Genomic DNA, 19156 nt, shown 5'->3' on the forward strand with positions numbered 1-19156 from the left:
GTTCTTTAGGGGTTACTTCTGTTAAGAATTTAGCAACTTTCCATGTGGGGGAGTTAATGTATATGTGGCATGGAAAATTACTGCATATTTAAAGCTTATCTTAGAGCTATAATAAAGCAGCTTATGTTCTAAATCTTCATGTCAGTAAATAGGTCCAGAAGGGATTTTAAAAGGCTTAATCCTTTCTTTACCACAGTACAAGTCACTGAAGTAAAACTTTCTGGAAAGATTCCTTTTATCTCAGGCAACAGGTAGCTTAATATATCTACTGGAATTGAAAAATAGGAATTCCTTTGCTCAGAAATGTAGGAGGGCTACTTAAAATGAACAAAACGATAACAGTTAATATTCAACTTGGCCAAGAAAGATTAAAAAATAATTTTATAAGATTTAAAACTAACAAAAACAAATAGTTATAAAGGGTTGAATGTATATAGAATATTCAGATTGTGTTTCTGTAGTATTAAAACCCATATCAAGGCATATTGTAAATATTTAGAGAAGAGCATTCCAGGAGGGTCTTGAGACAGAAAAGAGATTAGTGCCTTTATGGAACTGATACAAGGAAGATAATGACCAGAGATAAAGTAAGTAGAACCAGGTTGGAGAGATAAGTACTGACCAGATTACTGAGGAACCTTCGGGCCATATTTAAGAATTGAAATGTTTTCTATTCTTATTAAAATGGAAATCTATTGGGAAGTCTCAGGTAAGGGAGTGATGGTGAGGTTTTTCTTTAAAAAGATTTCTCTAACTCTGGTTTGTAGAATGGTTTGAAGGTGAGTTGGACAGCCGTTCTTTCTTAGAGCGGGTAGGTGATGTTGGTGGCTTGAACTAGAACAGTGACGGTGCAGAAGGTGGGAAGTGGAAAATGAATGAATGAATAAACATGTAACTGAAATAGATATTTTTAAAGTAAGCTTCTCCATTCATTCAAATTGTTGATATTCATTTGCTCACCCATTCGTTACTGAGCTCTGCAATGCCACATGTACTCAATCAAATACTTACAAACACTAGAAAAGAACTGCCAGAGAAAAGTAAAATGCATTCCCTTCATTCCATGTTATTATAGAAATTATGCCCTTGCAAATCTTTATTGGAAATGCGGTCATAATTGAACATAACTAATACCTCCAAGGACTACTTTTGACCTACAATTAACAAGAATTTACCTATCTTTTTAAAGTTTGGGATTACTTGAAGTCAAATATAATTTATTAATTCTGGATATAATAAAAACTCTGGAATACTTTAATGCTTAATACATCTGTTTTATTTGTAAAAGTCAGTTATTAAGGGAAAGATAGCAAATACTAATCTTGTTCAGAAAAGCTTATAGCCAACTGTAGCAGAAATTTAAAACACAGATACCTGCACATGTTCTTTTACTGCTTATTCATATAATTTCCATATTAGTTGATCAAGGGATACTGTGCTCCTTTATTGTTGGATCAAAACAACACACATAAATACCTTGATTTAGGTTTTGGTACTGATAATGTTTTGGGCATGCAAAAACAGTAAATGTTCTCATCATTAAAAAATATATACTTTTGGACCGAACTCTAGGGATTCTTAAAAGCAGCTGTTTTTACCCTCCTGTAAAATTTTTCAACATGGTTATCCTCTTAATGGAAAAATTAAAGTACTTTTTGGTATGTATGTACATGAGATTAAGGATGGAGCTATGTATATGCATATTATACACCCACACATATACTTACTTATTGTATGTTTTGAAAGTAACTGGTTACAGTTCCATTGCCACCAGCCATTTTACTGTTAAATTAATCAACTGCAAAGCTTTGATTATATACTATTATTTCTATGGGAACTTTTTGAAAGCTATATAATAATTTCTGATATCTTATAAGTTCCACTGAGATTTTTTTGCTTGGCTAATGTGCATTTATACCAATTATATATGACAATAGAAATGGCCTAAAAGCATATTTGACCTTAAAATAATTTTATGAATTATTAGTGTCTCCACTAACACTTAGGTTCACTGTGAGTAGAAATCATTTCGATTTTAATTTTAATGACTATAAATAAATCTTATAAGCTGATTGTATGGAGTAAGTGAATATGTTCAAAAAGTGATTTAGTATCAAATGGTATCCTCTTCAAAATATCTTATTATCTAGAGAAGCACACCATGCTTTTTAGGAGTATATAGAGGTCATATCACCTGGCAATTAGTACAATAGACAGTAGGATACTTCTAAGTCTCAAGTTGGCTCCACTGTTTTTCAGCTACTTGACCACAGGGAAAATTTAATAATTACACTCATTTCAGTGGTTTGCTTTAAAATTAGATACTCCCAGAGCAGAGTAGTAAAAGCTAGCTTTATTATTACCTGTTATTATTGTTACTACTATTACTCTTCCAAGTCATGGACAGGGGTTAGGGGTATGATGGAAGAATTGCACTGTCTTAAGTATGATTTCTGTTTAATTCACAAATGCAGTCTACCCACATTCTCTCTTGAGGACCTTCACCCAATTGGCTCTTTGACCTTTGTCAAGTTACTTAACTTCTTTGCACTTCAATTGCTCCATCTGTGGTATGAAGTGCTTAGATGACTTGCAAGGTTTGTTTTGGCTCTAACAAGATATGATTCCATGAAATGGAAAGTTAATATATTTGGCTTCGGTAGCTTTATTCAAAGGACAAATATTAAAAACACACAATTAATTATCATGCTATTAAGAGTTTCCTTTTACTCCATGAAACAAATCATTTGGAATAAATCATTTTGGAAGTGCTGTTTGATCCAGGTATTCAGTAAAAATCACTAGCATAGCAGTTCATTTTGGGACAAAACTCAGAATTCATTAAAACACCAGTGCTACAGACTTACTTGAGATTCCCATTGAATCTTAATACAGATAACCCAGTTAATTAAAGCAAATATGGTTGTACTTTATTAAGTTATAAAACCAAAACTGCATTGAAATAATCTGTACAAAGCCATGTTGACATTTATTAGAGGACTTCCTCTCAGAAAGCCTAAAAGTCTTGTTTGTTCAGATTGCAAGTTTTTATGAGTAAATGTGATACTGTCTATCTGTGGCTAGATCTCCGCATCAGAAGACAGCATTCCTCCGAAAGCGTTTCTAGTATCAACAGTGCCACGAGCCATTCCAGCATTGGCAGTGGTAACGATGCTGACTCCAAGAAGAAAAAAAAGAAAAACTGGGTAAGCCATTAGTATTCATCTAATTCAGAAGCTTATTACTTTACAGTGAGTCAGGCTTTTTCCTTTTGGGCTTTAGAGATCCACAGCAGTTTACAGTGTCTCATTCAAGTGACTGACACCTCAAAGGCTACACTCATCACCAAGATTAGGGCAGCATGGTGCTGAAGAGCAAATGTTTTGGAGTTGGTACTAACTAAACTTGGATTTGAATCCCAACTTTGCCACTTACTATTTGGATCTTAGGCAAGTGACTTCACCTTTTTGGGGAGCCTAAATTTTCTCATCTGTAAAAATTGGATAATTAATACTGAGTTTATAGAGATACTGTAAAGAAAAATAGGGTAACGTGTAAGTAAATAGCTCCGAGCAGGGGCTTACTGTGGAGGAAGAGATGAAGAAGAAGAAAAAGATAATGGTGATGCTGATGGTGGTGATGGTGGTGGTGCTGGTGGATGGAGGAAGTGGAGAAAAAAATGGAATAAAAAAGTAAAAGGGAAAGAAGAGACCTTGAAAGCCTCTCCACCCCTTGCATCAACAGGATTTATAGTGTGAATAAAGTGTCACTGTATAAGAAATCAACTATATGTATTTTTACCAAAAGAACATAGGATAAATATAGAAATGTACTTTAACAGAACTGTCCCTTAAGTTTGCTAGAGATAGAATTTATGATTTTAAGTTAATTGCTGAAAAACTGAGGGGAAGATGCTCTCACTGCAAAATGTTTCAAAACAATGAAGTAAAGGATTTCTTTTAATGCCATGCAAGAAAAGTAGATTTTAAATAAGTAGAACTCTTGATGAAATCCAAAATATAACTAGCAGAGGATTTTACTGGAGTGCTTTCTGTAAATAATGAGAGAAATATCTTTTCTGTTTTAAAAAAATGTTTATGCAGGTAATATTTTAAAATACTGATCAGCCTTCATTCCCTTGATTTGTAATTCCACACTCTTTCATGTTTCTGCAAGGTGAACTCTAGAGGAAGTGAGGTGAATATAAACCATGGACAATTTGGCATGCATCTATAAAAATACCCACCCTTGGCATGAATGCTATTCATTTTGGCAGGAGGCTTTTATACCTTTTAAAAACAGATTACCTTGTATGTCTTTTCTTTGTGTCTTTTCATTTTAATCTCCAGTTTTAAAGAGAAGTAAAACTGCTTTCTGAATAGCGCTGTAGGGCATACCAACTCTGGTTTCTCATAGTCCGGGAACTGAAAATTTGAATAGAAACTCACAATTAATGAAGCGTTAGGTGAATTTGATTTCATTTTGCTTTTGAAGTTTATATTGTCAGCAGGCCCTGACTTGATTGTAGCGCTAAAGCAGCCATTTAAAACAAATTGCCTTGAAGAGAGGAGCCTTCTGAACGGAGATCCCTTCAAGGTACTTCGTTTTAAATGAGTGCTCTGACAGCCATGCCCTTGACCCTGCACTGTTTAAAAAGCCTTCCATGTTTGCGCTGCGCTGGATTAATACAAGAATAAAACAAAACCACGAAACACGGTATCTTTTTTTTTTTAGAGATACTGTGCTGCAGCTGTTAATCCTTTGCTTATACATACTGACCCCAGGCAGTGGCTAGGATGGCACCTGCAAACTAACGGCCCAAAGCAAGATGCCCCCAGTGCAAATAGACAAGGAAGGTAATTTCTGTCCTTCTTGCAGCTGAGAAGCTCATTCAAACAAGCCTTTGGGAAGAAAAAGTCCACCAAGCCTCCATCCTCACATTCGGACATTGAAGAGCTTACCGATTCATCCCTTCCAGCATCGCCCAAGCTGCCCCACGATGCGGGTGACTGTGGGTCAGCCTCCATGAAGCCCTCGCAGTCCGCCTCAGCGTAAGTCACTTGTCTGCTGGTTGCGGAAGTATTTATTAAAGACAACTTCAGGCCAAGCCTAGATCTGTGTTCTAAATGGAACGGCAGCACCATTTCTATACTGATTATTTTCAGATCTTCCTTAGAATAGCAGACAGCATTTGTTTCTTTTCTGCTTTCCATGCATTAGAAATTGGGTGTTCTTGATCTCATCCTCCCCTTTTCTAAGTTATTATTTTCACTTGCATTTGTCCGTGTATCTGTCTAACTGTGCATTAAATGCAGGTTACCCCTTGTGTGGCCACCAAAGAAACGGCAAAATGGCCCTGTGATCTACAAGCATAGATCCCGGTAAAATGGAGTGTGATGCATGAAAACTGCAAAGATCCTGGTTCTAACCTAAGCGGTGTTCACTCTTGCTTTTTCTAAAATCACTCGCATGCATTTCAACAATGACTACCTTCTCTGTCCTCCTGTTTTGGAAGTAAAATTTGGTCTCCTCAAGCCAAACTTCAATCCTTTTTTCTTTAATTGTGTTAGATAATCTAGCATAACATTTTTTATAGTATCCCACTAGTTGATGTTACAAGAAAGAATAAAATATTTAGAATGTAAAACATGTGCTCTGATAATTCTCTTTGTTCTATATACTATTTAAATGAGATTTCCTTGTGTGCCCAAGACAGTGGCTCACCCAGAACTCATATAAAGCAGGGCCACTAATAGAACCATTTAAGACCCTTGTACACCCTGTATAATTTCCTGACTTAGAGGAAAGAACATAGCACTATCATTTTGTGACCAGCAATTAGTCCTCACATTTTAAATGGAAAAGATATTCATTAACATAAAACAAATTCTTTTGACATACTTCCTACAAAGCTGTCTACAGAACAACAATAGGATACAATGTATATTACCTTCAAGCAGCCCCCGGGTAGCCTGCTCATTTGGGTTGAAACCTATGATTCAGTTTCATTAGCTGATTTCCTAAATCAGCTGAGCCTACCAGGCGCATTATATAACACTCATCCATTATTTAAATGTCCAAAACTAATCTCCCTGATTTATTTTCTACAATATTTATATTGAATTTTATCGTAACCTGAAGATAGTATTGTGGCAAATAAGGTTATTCTTTGCAAAAGTTTACAAAACAAGAAATCAACGTTTTAAGGACATAATGACTTTGCTTAAAACAAACTTCATGTTGCAAATAGAGGCTCAAGTCCCTTGAAAAATGGTAGAATGAGATGTAGTAATATTATGACTTTTCAGCTCCATAAACATCAGCAATAAGGGAATTTTGAGGATCAGTTTATATACAGTAAAGATAGATTGTTCTTAAACCTCAGAAAATAGGAAGAAAAGATTAAAAAAGACAGCTACTATTTTCAGTTTTGAACCTGTGAATGTATTACTGTTTGCAAAATACTTTTTCCTTTTCTCTAGGTATTGCCAGCAGCAAATAATCTCTGTACCTGCTGGACAGTATTACAGTTCAGCTTTTAAAAGAAGCATTGCCTTTCGTAATCCTCTGGCTTCCCCAACCACTGATTTTGTGCTTGTTTCTTTCTTCAGGATCTGTGAATGCACAGAGGCTGAGGCAGAGATAATTCTGCAGCTGAAGAGTGAGCTCAGAGAAAAGGAATTAAAATTAACGGATATTCGGCTGGAGGCCCTCAGCTCTGCTCATCATCTCGATCAGATCCGAGAAGCCATGAACCGGATGCAGGTCGGTCCGAAAGCACCTTCAGGGAACAAACAGGAGAGATTTAAAATGCTGCTTATTCTCTTCTCTTAGTTATTATAAAGACAAATCTCACGTTTAAATCCTTTTTGGAAATGCACTCTGTTTATTCAGTCTCTGCACCTCATTTCTCAATACTGGATGGAGAATTTTGTCAAATCCAGGTTTGGAAGTGGAAGTGCAAACTGGCCAGTTGCACTCAAGGACCATTGAAGGCACTGTACTAGTGATTGGATTCGCTGAGAGCTAAGGTTTTAGAGAAACTACTACAGCGCTTGCTTCTTCACTTTTCCATGATTTACCCTTATGGTAACTTTTTCCTATTCTTTTGAAATCTGACTTTCAAACACCTTTACCTGTTTTCTACTGAAAAACAAACGTGGGCTTCCCTGGTGGTGTAGTGGTTGAGAATCCGCCTGCCGATGCAGGGGACACGGGTTCGTGCCCCGGTCCGGGAAGATCCCACGTGCCGCGGAGCGGCTGGGCCCGTGAGCCATGGCCGCTGAGCCTGCGCTGCATAACGGGAGAGGCCACAGCAGTGAGAGGCCCGCGTACCGCAAAAAAAAAAAAAAACGTAATGAGGAATCAACAGAAATATAACACAAGCTTTCTAAATATGAAAGTAAGTGTGATGTAGAATGCCATCTGTAGAAGTAAAGCTTTTCTATTTTTTGGAAGCATCTGAAGGCTAAATTCAGAATCAGTCTGTGCTCAGACTAAGTTTTCATTTTATTATGGTCAACCAGTAATCACTTGGTACCACAGATGACTGAAATAGGAAAAGCTCATTGCTGAGCAGATTCATCTGCCAATGGATATATTCATCAATAGGCTTGTGTTGTTTTTATGAGCTTAGTGCCCCATTTTGAAGGAACAAAAACTTTTTCACACGTTAGCTAGGATTCTGAGGTGGTAATTTTAAATCACCTTATTTGTATTACTTTTGTTTTACTGTGTTTTTCAACTCTCCCTGAATTCAGAGTATTAAAAAGGGTATTATTTTCTCTGAGATTTTAACATTACTTTCATTTAAATTTTTTTTTTAAGTTTAAAAAAATATTTTATTTTATTGAAGTATAAAGTTGATTTACAATGTCATGTTAGTTTCAGGTGTACAGCACAGTGATTCAGTTATATGTATATAACTGAATATATATATACATGTATAGATATAGATATAAAAAGATATCCTTTTTCAGATTCTTTTCCCTTATAGGTTATTACAAAATATCGAGTATGGTTCCCTGTGCTATACAGTAGGTCCCTGTTGGTTATCTATTTTTATATATGTAGTAGTGTATATGTTTACTTTTAAACTGAGAAATGGTATGAACTTTTCAATTATGTTATTCTTAATTCATATAAGACCGTGTCATATTTGGAAAACTCCTCAAATATATGATAGATTTTTTAAAAATTATAAAATTCCTACTGGTTAGTGTGTGTATTTGTGAATAGCTGAATATGTGTATGTGAGAGACAGAGAAAGGGATTGCTTTTCCTTCTTTGGAAGGAAATCCTGTTTTCATAATTTATGTTTGTTTATTTAATATCTCACCACATGGTTTATTTAATAAATGAACTGATTAACCCTGTTAAAAGAGTCGGTACCCTTTTCTCAATCAAGCTAGCTCTATGTTTTTCATGTTTTCCATCTTCACAACAGAATGAGATTGAAATACTGAAGGCTGAAAACGACCGGTTGAAGGCAGAAACGGGGAACGCTGCGAAGCCAGCTCGGCCCCCGTCTGAGTCCGCAAGTAGCACTTCCTCCTCATCCTCACGCCAGTCCTTAGGACTCTCTCTGAACAATCTGAACATCACGGAGTCCGTTACCTCAGGTGATTTTGTGCACACACCTGCCTGAATCAAAGCATGCCTCTGACTTCACAAGCCTGGAGACCTCGAATTTGGAGACCCTTACCCGCTGCAGCTCTCACCCATACCCTTTTCAAAATGTTAACGGCCTAGTTGTCAGAAATAGTCCTTTTTTCTCTTATAAATTTATTTTACTTCATTTTCATTTAAATTTCTTTTATTTATTTATTTTTGGCTGCGTTGGGTCTTTGTTGTTGCACATGGGTTTTCTCTAGTTGTGGAGAGTGGGGTCTACTCTTCGTTGTGGTGAGCGGGTTTCTCATTGCAGTGACTTCTCTTGTTGCAGAGCACAGACTCTAGAGTGCACGCTCAGTAGTTGTGGCTCATGGGCTCTAGAGCACAGGCTCAGTAGTTGTGGTGCACGGGCTCAGCCGCTTCGCGGCATGTGGGATCCTCCCGGTCCAGGGCTCGAACCCGTGTCCCCGGCATTGGCAGGCGGACTCTCAACCACTGCACCACCAGGGAAACCCCTTCATTATCATTTTAGAACATTCTTTGTGAAAGAGTAAAAAGACATAGAGATATGGTTTTCATATCATTTTTTAAAACAATTACTTGTGTTTGAGAAGTACTTCCTCCAGAGTTACAAATAGGATGAAAAAGTAATATTCTCAGTGATGATTGTTAGTACTAATGAATATAATACTCAGAACCCCATGCAATTTGATAGTGTTTTAAGTGTACGAAGCCCATACACTTAAGTGTATCAGGACCTATTCCTAAATTTGACTAAATGATCCTGCATGATGTGGCCCAGGGAGAACATAATGCTACTACATCACCCAGACTGTAGCTCTATTAGATTTTCAACAAACAAAAAGAACACACTGGATTCTATTATTGTATTCAGTGGTACTAATGATGGAACATGGGTACAGTTTTATTCAATTGCAAATAGAATCATATGACATACTGTTGTCTTAATAGCTGATGAACTATTGAGTTATAAAGTATAACTGCTCCTATGGCATCGAATCATTCTATGTATATAAGACTTAGTTGAGGAAAGATTTACATGAAGATCTGCAGTGATTGCAAAGCACAGCCACTAGATGACGCTTGGAAACCAATAATATGTATACATGTTCCTGGGCAATTTTAGATCCCATGATAGAATTGAGAAACTTCACGGCTTGCCTTAAATTACACCAAAATGTAGAAAAAGAAGATAAAGATGAAAACGAAAAAGAAAAGAAACAGAAATACAGCAAGCTGATATTGATATTTTAATGAATCATATCTCTTGCTTCTAAAAGGTCAGAATTTTAAAAATTCTACTAATTATATCTGCCCTTAATGGTGTAAAATGAATGGCCCAAATGCATACTTGCTTTCTTCTTATAAAAGGTAACTAGAAACTAAAAGGCAAGTAGGAATTTCCTGAAGTTCATGAAAATAACGTTTATACCATTTGGCAGAGATTGGGGAAGGAAAATGAATTTTGAGACTACACATCAAGTAAAAGAAATATTAGTAGCTAAGAAAAAACCTAGATGTCATAATTAAATGAACTTATAGATCATTAGGTAAAATAAAACTATGGAAATATGGTAATAACTTGAATGTGTAAATTGTCTATGAAGTGTTATCATCCACATTCTTCAAAAGATGGGAAAAAAGAAAGAACAAAAACTTTAAATGTATAGAATCTGAGCCACATCCTACACATTGGCTTGTCGGTGATGAACCTGAGAGAGGTGAGGTAGGATCCACACCTAATGGCAGTCAGTGCCTGTCTATGCCCTGGAGCTTCACTTCTAAGGAGAGAAAGGGACTGGTACCTTATAGGACGGCTTAACAGTGGGATTTTACTGCCTGTTACATGATTTTGGTTTAGCCTATGGAAATATGATAAGGTCTGAAGGAGGCAAATTTAGTACTGAAGGTAGTTTAGGAAGAACAGCCATATAAAAATGAAACCAAAATTAATGTCTAGGAAAGACTAGGACTCATAAAGATAAATATAAAATCAAAGAAATTAAATTTACATTTTCTGTGTCCATCTAACTGATGGCCGTGATTCAGAATTTGGGGCAATTTTGTGAGCAGAGGTGGGTTTTTTTTCAAAAATATGCTTTATAATTACCCATTTCATGGTTTATTTTTAGTCCTATATTATTTTATTTCCTCAACTATTTTTCAATAGCGATACTTGTGTCTGAACTAGCAAGAAAAATGTAAATCACTTGACATCACTTGACTTAGGATACTTTTCAAGTCAAGTTTTCATTGCCTTCACTCTTGTTTAGTGGGTTCAAAATTGGAAATCAAAAGTGCCTTTATGCTGAGGCTTTTTAATAGGAAAAGTTTCTAGAGTTCATGATTATTTTTTTTAAAAAAAGAAGTAGGCAGGAGAGAGGCTAATTGACAAATGTCCAGTTCCTGAAATAATAGTGCATGTTCCATACATCCAGTGAAGACAGAAGTTTAAAAACCTTCAGTTTTTGTCAGAATTTCACTTGACTATAACCAGAATGGCAAATCTCTTTTCAAAATGTTGACAGAGGACTCTAACTTATTTTCCATAAAACAACACAGAGAACCCTTATCTCAAACTGGCTGCTATTTGTTTTTACTCAGAGTTGTTTGTTCAGGCGATCATCCCGTCAATGTACTGGGGCGGGGGGCAGGGGGGACCCAGAGTGGGTCATGATGTGCTCCTTCCACTGTCAACACAAGGACTTTGAATAAACACACAGAGAAAAGGAGTAATGGTTAGAACAGATGAACTTACTAAACACGGAGGTTAAAGTGCTTTAAAAGTATTTTCTATTATGTTCTCAATAACCCTGCGAATCTGGTGCTTTTGTGCCCCATTTTATAGATGAGGAAACCAAGACTTAGGAAAGTGATTATGATCATTTTTCAAGATTATGCATCCAATAAGTGATAGAGCTAATATTTGAGCCCAGATCTGGATGATTCCAGTGCCTGACTCTTAACTACTGTATTCATTTTGCTAAAGCACTTAAAACATCCAAGATTACCTTGTTGAGAATGTATATTCCAAAAGGGCAGGGAATTCATCTTCTTCATTCCCAATGCCCAGCACAGTTCCTGATTTCTTTTTTTTTTTAAATAAATTTATTTATTTATTTTTGGCTGCTTTGGGTCTTGGTTGCTGTGTGTGGGCTTTCTCTAGTTGCGGCGAGTGGGCGCTACCCTCTCTTGTGGTGCGTGGGCTTCTCGTTGCGGTGGCTTCTCCTGTTGCGGGGCACGGGCTCTAGGCACGCGGGCTTCAGTAGTACCAGCATGCGGGCTCAGTAGTTGTGGCTGGCGGGCTCTAGAGCGCAGACTCAGTAGTTATGGAGCACGGGCTTAGCCGCTACGCGACATGTGGGATCTTCCCAGACCAGAGCTCGAACCCACATCCCTGCATTGGAAGGCAGATTCTTAACCACTGCGCCAGCAGGGAAATCCACAGTTCCTGATTTCTTTGATGATTAATAAACTGTTAGTTAAAATAAATATTTTTGAATATTTATGAAGTTATGAATAATTGAGCAAAGTACTAAAGAGGTAATTTGGTCATGAATTACAAGATATTTAGATGTGAACGATAAGCTACTTTAAACTTTTGAGAAAAGGAGCAAGGAGAGAATTAAAATGACACTTAAGGAAGAGGTTTGAATTGGATAGGAAAAATGGTGAGACTGGGAGGATGTTAATCTAGTAAAATAAATAAATAAATTTCAGTAAGGGAGATTGTCTTTGACAATTTAAAAATTTATAGCAAAAAAACCTCCATATTCCTTAAACTCTAAATGTGCTTTTGATTGTTATGGTGTTATGGCATTTTTTAAACTCCTTCCTTTGCAAAATTGCATATTTCTAATTATTAAGATAATAGAAGCATTTTATTTTCAGAAGGCACTTGATGAAATTGTCACTTCTATAATGGTACAGTCACAGTCCTTGGCTCTCTAAATTTACAGTTTGAGCAGTTGAGTCCTCTTGTCACCAGGCACATGTGCTCTTCAACACATAACCACGTTTTCTTTGTCCCCAGAAAACTATCTTCATATTAAACATAATAGCATCCTTGTCATAGGAAAACATATATGTGGGTTAGTTTGCCTTAATCATTCTCCAAACTGGACATTAATCTCATATGTTTTAAAAATTAATCTTTAATCACATTTTAAGGTTGGTGGGTTAAAGGTTAGCTAGCTTTATCATGCTTCTGTAACTCTTAGCTGATTATTAGAAGTATTATTTTGGTTTTGAAGCTATAAGCATAAACAGAACAGGAGAGCAATAATTAATATATTTCTGCGGGGAAGTATAATGCCGTGGTTGAAATTCAAATGATTACCTAAAATTATAGATACTAGGTGAGTAGTCATATAGCAGGGAATGTGCCAAATGCTTGAAAACCATTTCAGTTGACAGTCAGTCTCACCACCTTTGCATTCATAATTACATGGGTGATGAGCTTGGATGTTTTCGGTTGGATAGAAAAATCAGATTGCTTTTCTGTTTGTCACGGTTATAATGGTAACTGACTATTACTCAGGTATTACTCAGACCTGTGCATAATAGAAAAAAGGAACCCCTTATTTCCTCATCGAAATGCACTGGGTGCCCAACACTTGGGTGAAGATCTTTGGAAGCAGAAATAAATTCTTAGATGGAAACTTTAACCCAACACAGTCACTCATCTTCTTGGAAGCTGAGGTTTTTTCAAACCAGTTAGGTTAGAATGGGTGGCAGAAAATCTGAATACTCCCATTGAAAGATGTAAAACTATGAGGGAGAAAACGATGACAGTAAAGAAATCCAAGCTAATGTGACTCTATTGTATGTGTGTGTGTTTGTGTATGTTTCTTTGAAAATTTGGTAGATATTTTGCTCGATGATGCTGGTGATGCAACCGGACATAAAGATGGCCGCAGCGTGAAAATTATAGTCTCCATAAGCAAGGGCTACGGTCGAGCAAAGGTATTTCTTTGACCTTAAGTTCTTTATTTCTAAAAGATGAGAATGACCATGAATCAAATAAGTATTTGTCATAAATATACTATCAGCGGTGTTTGTCTTGGCATTGGCCTAATCTATTATAAAAGCATGAAAGTTAGGGACTCAGAAGAAATGACATCATCCTGGGGGTAAAAATGTGTCTCAGTATGTCATGTTCATTCACTGAAAACAGTATTGGTTGTCAGCCACCCTCATTTCTAAAACCGAAAAAGTACATTGCTTTCTATGACATTAACATTTTGTCTAACTAAATACAGGTGATATTTATGATGTATAGTAACATGTTGCTAGAGCTGCCAAGATGGTCTTTGTACAAAGAAGAGACTATAAGTTATATGGCTCTTCCAGACACTGGAAAGATATATTTTTTTGGACTCAGTATGACAAATTCCATTGACGCTACTTGTGTGTATCATTTTAAAGCAAGGTCTTAGATGATAAGGCAAATATTCTAACTTTTCTGGAATCAAATATTGCCTTCAAATTGGCAATACCATTCTGACCCTAGCCTCTTCTTGAAACTAAAACTATTATTTCAAGTTGAAATTGTAGTTCAGGGGCCAAAAATACAAATTTGTAAGTATCCAAAAATTTTTTATCAGACAGAAAAACAAAAAAATCTTTAGAATTTTAAGATAATTGAAGTATTTAAGTTTGAAAAGTGAGCTAGCGATTGTGAATTTTTACACTGAGCATATATTCCAAGAATTCTAATGCCATAAACTTTCTGCTTGAGCTGCAGATCTATGCCTGAATTTCCCAAGTGGGTCTTTATGTAAAAGACTGTAATAGTCTCAGTGAAGCTTAGGTAGTCTAATGATCTCTGATTTTAAAGCAGCTGCTTAAAAGCACTGTATGCATGTTCATTTTGACTCAGTTACAGTAACACTGTAAAACAAGTTTTCTTTTTCAAAATAATTCTGAAAGATAATATTTTTGAACGTTGGAAAGTAGTTGTCTTAGTCTTCTTGGGTTACCACAAAAAAATACTATAGATTGGGTGGCTTAAACAACAGAAATTTATTTTCTCACAGTTATTAAGTCCAAGATCAAGGTGCTGGCTGATTTGGTTCCTGGTGAGGTCTCTCTCCTTCGGTTGCAGATGACTGCCTTCTTCCTGGGTCCTCACTTGGCCTTTCCTCAGTGTGTGTACTTGGGGAGAGAGAAAGAGATCTCTCTCCTACTTCCCCTACTTAGAAGGCCACTAATCCCATGATGAGAGACCCACTCTCATGGCCTAATCTAGCTCTTATTGCCTCCTGCTGGCTCCATTTCCAAATACCATCAATTGGGGGTTGAGGCTTTAATATATGAGTTTGGGGGGGGGGGACACAAACATTCAGTCTATAACAGTAGTTGCAAAATAAGAATGGTTTGCTGTGAATTTCTCAACTTTTTCTGTAACAGATATTGACTTCAGGTTATATCTAAATAGTGCTGATAATCATTTACCCTTATAAAGTTAAATGTTGCAGATGAAGAAATTGAGGCTCTGAGCCAGCTAAGCTATTGAACTAACATCACATTTCTTAATTACATGGTAGATGTTGTGTGTTGTAGAATCCATGTCTTCTAACACCTGACTCAGTTATTTTTCTACCACCTCTTAAGGACTATGCAAGTTGGTGACTAGAATCAGAATTGTGATATATCAACTCTCTAATTATATATACTGGTGTCATGATCGCTATCTCATGTAACCATTCCAGTCAACATAAAATGGCTTCAGTCAGACTATAAATTGAATTGCTTACTTTTCTAATATATATAGAAATTCCTCAAAATCCCATCCTACAAAAACGATAAATTTGGGACCTTTGTTTGTATTATAAAGGAGTTCTTTGCTTGACAAAATGAGCCCTGTAGGATTCCCTGGCAAGTTCTTCTAAATATTGAATTTTCTGATAAATTCAAAATGGGACCTGTGTTGTGAATATGTGAATGCCATACTACCATGGATAACTTATTTTTCAAAACTGGATTGGATTTTAGAGATAATCTAAATAAAAAAATAAACTGAGTTTTGGACTTAACAAAGATAAGATCACAAAAACATTAAGATGAGGCTCTAGGACTCATGATATAGTTCTGTTCCATCTCTATCACCATTTCCCTGCTACCAAATTGCTTCTCTTCAGGAATGTACCCACTGCATTAAAATGGAAGACTGGTTCTCTCCTGGCCCTTTCCCTTCTACTGAACAGGTCATGAATCAGTTTTCCTTGACCATACCACTTCATCTAATCTGTTTCTCTCTTGTTTTTGTTGCTATCCTGTTACTTTGTTAGTTAGTTTGTTTGTTTGTTTGATTAGTTTGTTGGGGTATTTTGTATAATCCACTGTGTATGTCTGTTATTATAAAACCCGTAGGTTTAATATATATTTTAGTGTTAATCACCACTAATATTAATATTTTTTAGTAGAAGATATCATAATAAAAAAAGACACACAGTTGGATTTTATCTTGTTTTATTTTGTTCTTACTTAGGATCAGAAGTCTCAGGCATATTTGATAGGATCCATTGGTGTCAGTGGAAAAACCAAGTGGGATGTCCTAGATGGTGTAATTAGACGTCTCTTTAAGGTAAGTTGTGCAAGACGTCCTGATATTAATTTTCAAATGTGTTTCATTTTGGATGCTTCCCTTAGCTTTAATGGCATAGAGATATCTGCTTTTCGTCTCCTCCATTTCAAATATTAAGGAACGTTTTCTCTCGTTATGCTGTTTGATATTAATTGTTCTTATATTACCCATTTCTAAAATTCTTGATAGCTAGCTTCACATCCCCATGAGTTTTGTATTTGTTGTAGAGGAGTTGGACCTCTGTTTTGACTTTCCTTTTTTGTGTATACCATTTCAGGAATATGTGTTCCGCATTGATACATCCACTAGCCTTGGTCTGAGTTCTGACTGCATTGCCAGCTACTGTATAGGAGATTTAATTAGATCCCATAACCTAGAAGTGCCTGAACTGCTGCCTTGTGGATACCTTGTCGGCGATAATAACATCATCACTGTGAACCTGAAAGGTAAAAATAAAAATGGAAAGCACAGTTGTATTTTTTTTACCAACATTTCTTTTTTCTTTTTTGCAGTTTCCCTTCAAATTTTCATATTTGAAAACTATGTTAACCACTTTTATAATGTTGATATGATATGAGCTGTGTTTATATTTAAAACACTAAAATCCTACTAAAAACACAAAAATCCAAGTAAATGAAATTCTTTGAGTTTTAAGATGTAATTTTGAAGTTTCTCCAAGACTCAGAAAAACAAATGTGATGTAGCAAATTTCAATTTTCTAGATTTTCTCCATCATCCTCTTAGATTTAGGGGAGATTCAAAAAGTTTATTGCATATTCCAAGGTAATATATTCATTCTTTTACCTTTAATTTTAAAATACGTATACCCAATAAGTACCCACTGGGGATAGAGAATGGAAGTTAAGAATCAGGGATGAGAAATTCTCTTTGCTTTGAATAATGTGACTAATTCTAGGCAAATGGAATATCTAAAGTATACTTGTGTCCATAATTCCTTGTTCATATATGTTAAAGAGTCAGAACACATCTATATAAACTATGGATTAATAGAAGGATTTGTCAATATTTGATTTTATGATTAAGGTAATTGGGTGAGTAAAAGGAGAAACTGTTGCTCTCCTTCTTAATTCCTTACCAAATACCTATTATATTTATATTCTTCAAAAGCTTAAGGGGTGATACAGCTGGGATGTATAATGAGAGCTAGAGGGAAATAAAGAGAAGGAGGAAAGAGGAAGAGAAAAAGAAGAACATACACACTTTTATACTTTTTATTTTAATTTTTACATTTATTCTTAACAAAACTACCACCTTCAAAGAGAAGGAGGATTTTATGATAGAATTCATAGTAATGCTTCCATCTCTTTGTGGAAACATAAGTGAGAAGCATGAAATAGATGAAGGAAGTCTAAGCCAGGAGGACAAACTTGCTTTCATTTGGATGTTCACTCTGCCTTATTACTGATGTTTCCTGTCTGACTTAAAATAGCAGCACACGTGGGATCGAAATGTCAAGGAAAGTATCTTGCAAGGACTGCATTCCAGTGGCTAACAAAGCCCAGTTGCCAGTTGACACTATATTTTAATTTCAAGCTTACCGTAGAACAATAAGCCACACTCTTCCCTTTGTTTCTCCCTTCAGGGGTAGAAGAAAACAGTTTGGACAGTTTTGTTTTTGATACGCTGATTCCTAAACCAATTACCCAAAGGTACTTTAACTTGCTGATGGAGCATCACAGAATTATACTATCGGGACCTAGTGGTACTGGGAAGACCTATTTAGCAAACAAACTTGCTGAATATGTAATAACCAAATCTGGGAGGAAAAAAACAGAGGATGCAATTGCCACATTTAATGTGGACCACAAGTCTAGTAAGGTAAGTCACAGACTTAGGTCCTAAGACAACTGCTGCTATTTATCTGTGTCTTAAGCAACTAAGCTTTAAGATTATATGAAACTTCCATATTGTACATGGAAACATATCCAGCTCTTAGGCTAAAACTAGAATCTGGTGAATGACTAAACCCTATTTCATGAATTTGAACAAGACTGCTCAGTGACATTCAGGTATCAGGTATTCACAGGCATTGAGAATGGACAGAAGAAAAGGACAGAGTCTCTGTTGTCTGATTTCTCGCAGACATCCATTTAGGAAGTATTAGAGCAGAGAGATCCATGCAAATACCACAGAAACAAGAGGCCATGACTCTTCCTGCAGGAATCAGAGCTTTGTAAAAGCCAATACTTGGTCTAGGTCATAATAAATAAGTAGGAATTAACTGTGATGTTACAGCAATGGGGATTTGGGTGTAATTAATATATTCTAAGCAGAAATTCTGGGAGCAGCAATTTTTTTACATCATATTTCTATAGGATTTCTGCTTAGGAACCTTAGGAAATTGAACAATATTCCATTTCGCCATCTGCTAAGGTTTAATGTACCATAATCATCCTGAATGCTCTCAGCTCTTAAATAGGCATAAGGGGCTATAAAACCTAGCCAGTACTTTCGTATATTCATAGTGAAATAAAGAATCCTAAGAAGGAAATAATTGATGCCTAACATGTTCCTAACACTGGACTATTTTCGCCTATAGTTATTCATTTACATTCTCAATCAGTGCAACCTAAAGTTCTCTTAGGAAACTACATCTGTTATAAGCAATACCTTGAAGATATCCAGATGATACTGGGTCATGTTGTTTTTCCAGAGATAACCTGGTTAGATCATCTAAACTGACCCAGTCTCGTAGAAACCTCTGGCCTGCAAAGTTTTAGAAAAGAAACATGACCCCCAAAAGCAACCCAAACCCACTGGATTCTTGACATAAACAAGACATTTAATTTAGTGAACAAAAATTTCTTAGAGGAGTAGTTCATTAAGTCCATATCACTGACCAACTGTGGGACCTAGGGCTGATTGTTGAATTTCTTTGTGCCTCAGTTTTCCCAGCTGTAAAATGGGAAAAAA

The 19156-nt window shown here is 36.1% G+C and overlaps 1 protein-coding gene across 4 annotated transcripts in view; it reads left to right on the forward strand.

Moving 5' to 3' along the window:
* The window catches only part of NAV3 (neuron navigator 3), an 832636-nt gene that overhangs the window by 793726 nt on the left and 19754 nt on the right, over nt 1-19156 (forward strand). For all 4 annotated transcript variants that reach the window (XM_067009787.1, XM_067009786.1, XM_067009785.1 and 1 more), the window contains 8 exons: nt 3085-3206; nt 4879-5051; nt 6612-6765; nt 8447-8621; nt 13502-13599; nt 16127-16222; nt 16500-16668; nt 17826-18061. In XM_067009787.1, coding sequence (XP_066865888.1) covers nt 3085-3206; nt 4879-5051; nt 6612-6765; nt 8447-8621; nt 13502-13599; nt 16127-16222; nt 16500-16668; nt 17826-18061 — 1223 coding nt within the window. The remainder of the gene's footprint in view (nt 1-3084; nt 3207-4878; nt 5052-6611; nt 6766-8446; nt 8622-13501; nt 13600-16126; nt 16223-16499; nt 16669-17825; nt 18062-19156) is intronic.

The sequence above is a fragment of the Kogia breviceps genome, chromosome 12 (assembly GCF_026419965.1).
Source record: "Kogia breviceps isolate mKogBre1 chromosome 12, mKogBre1 haplotype 1, whole genome shotgun sequence".
Classification (NCBI taxonomy): Eukaryota; Metazoa; Chordata; class Mammalia; order Artiodactyla; family Physeteridae; genus Kogia; species Kogia breviceps.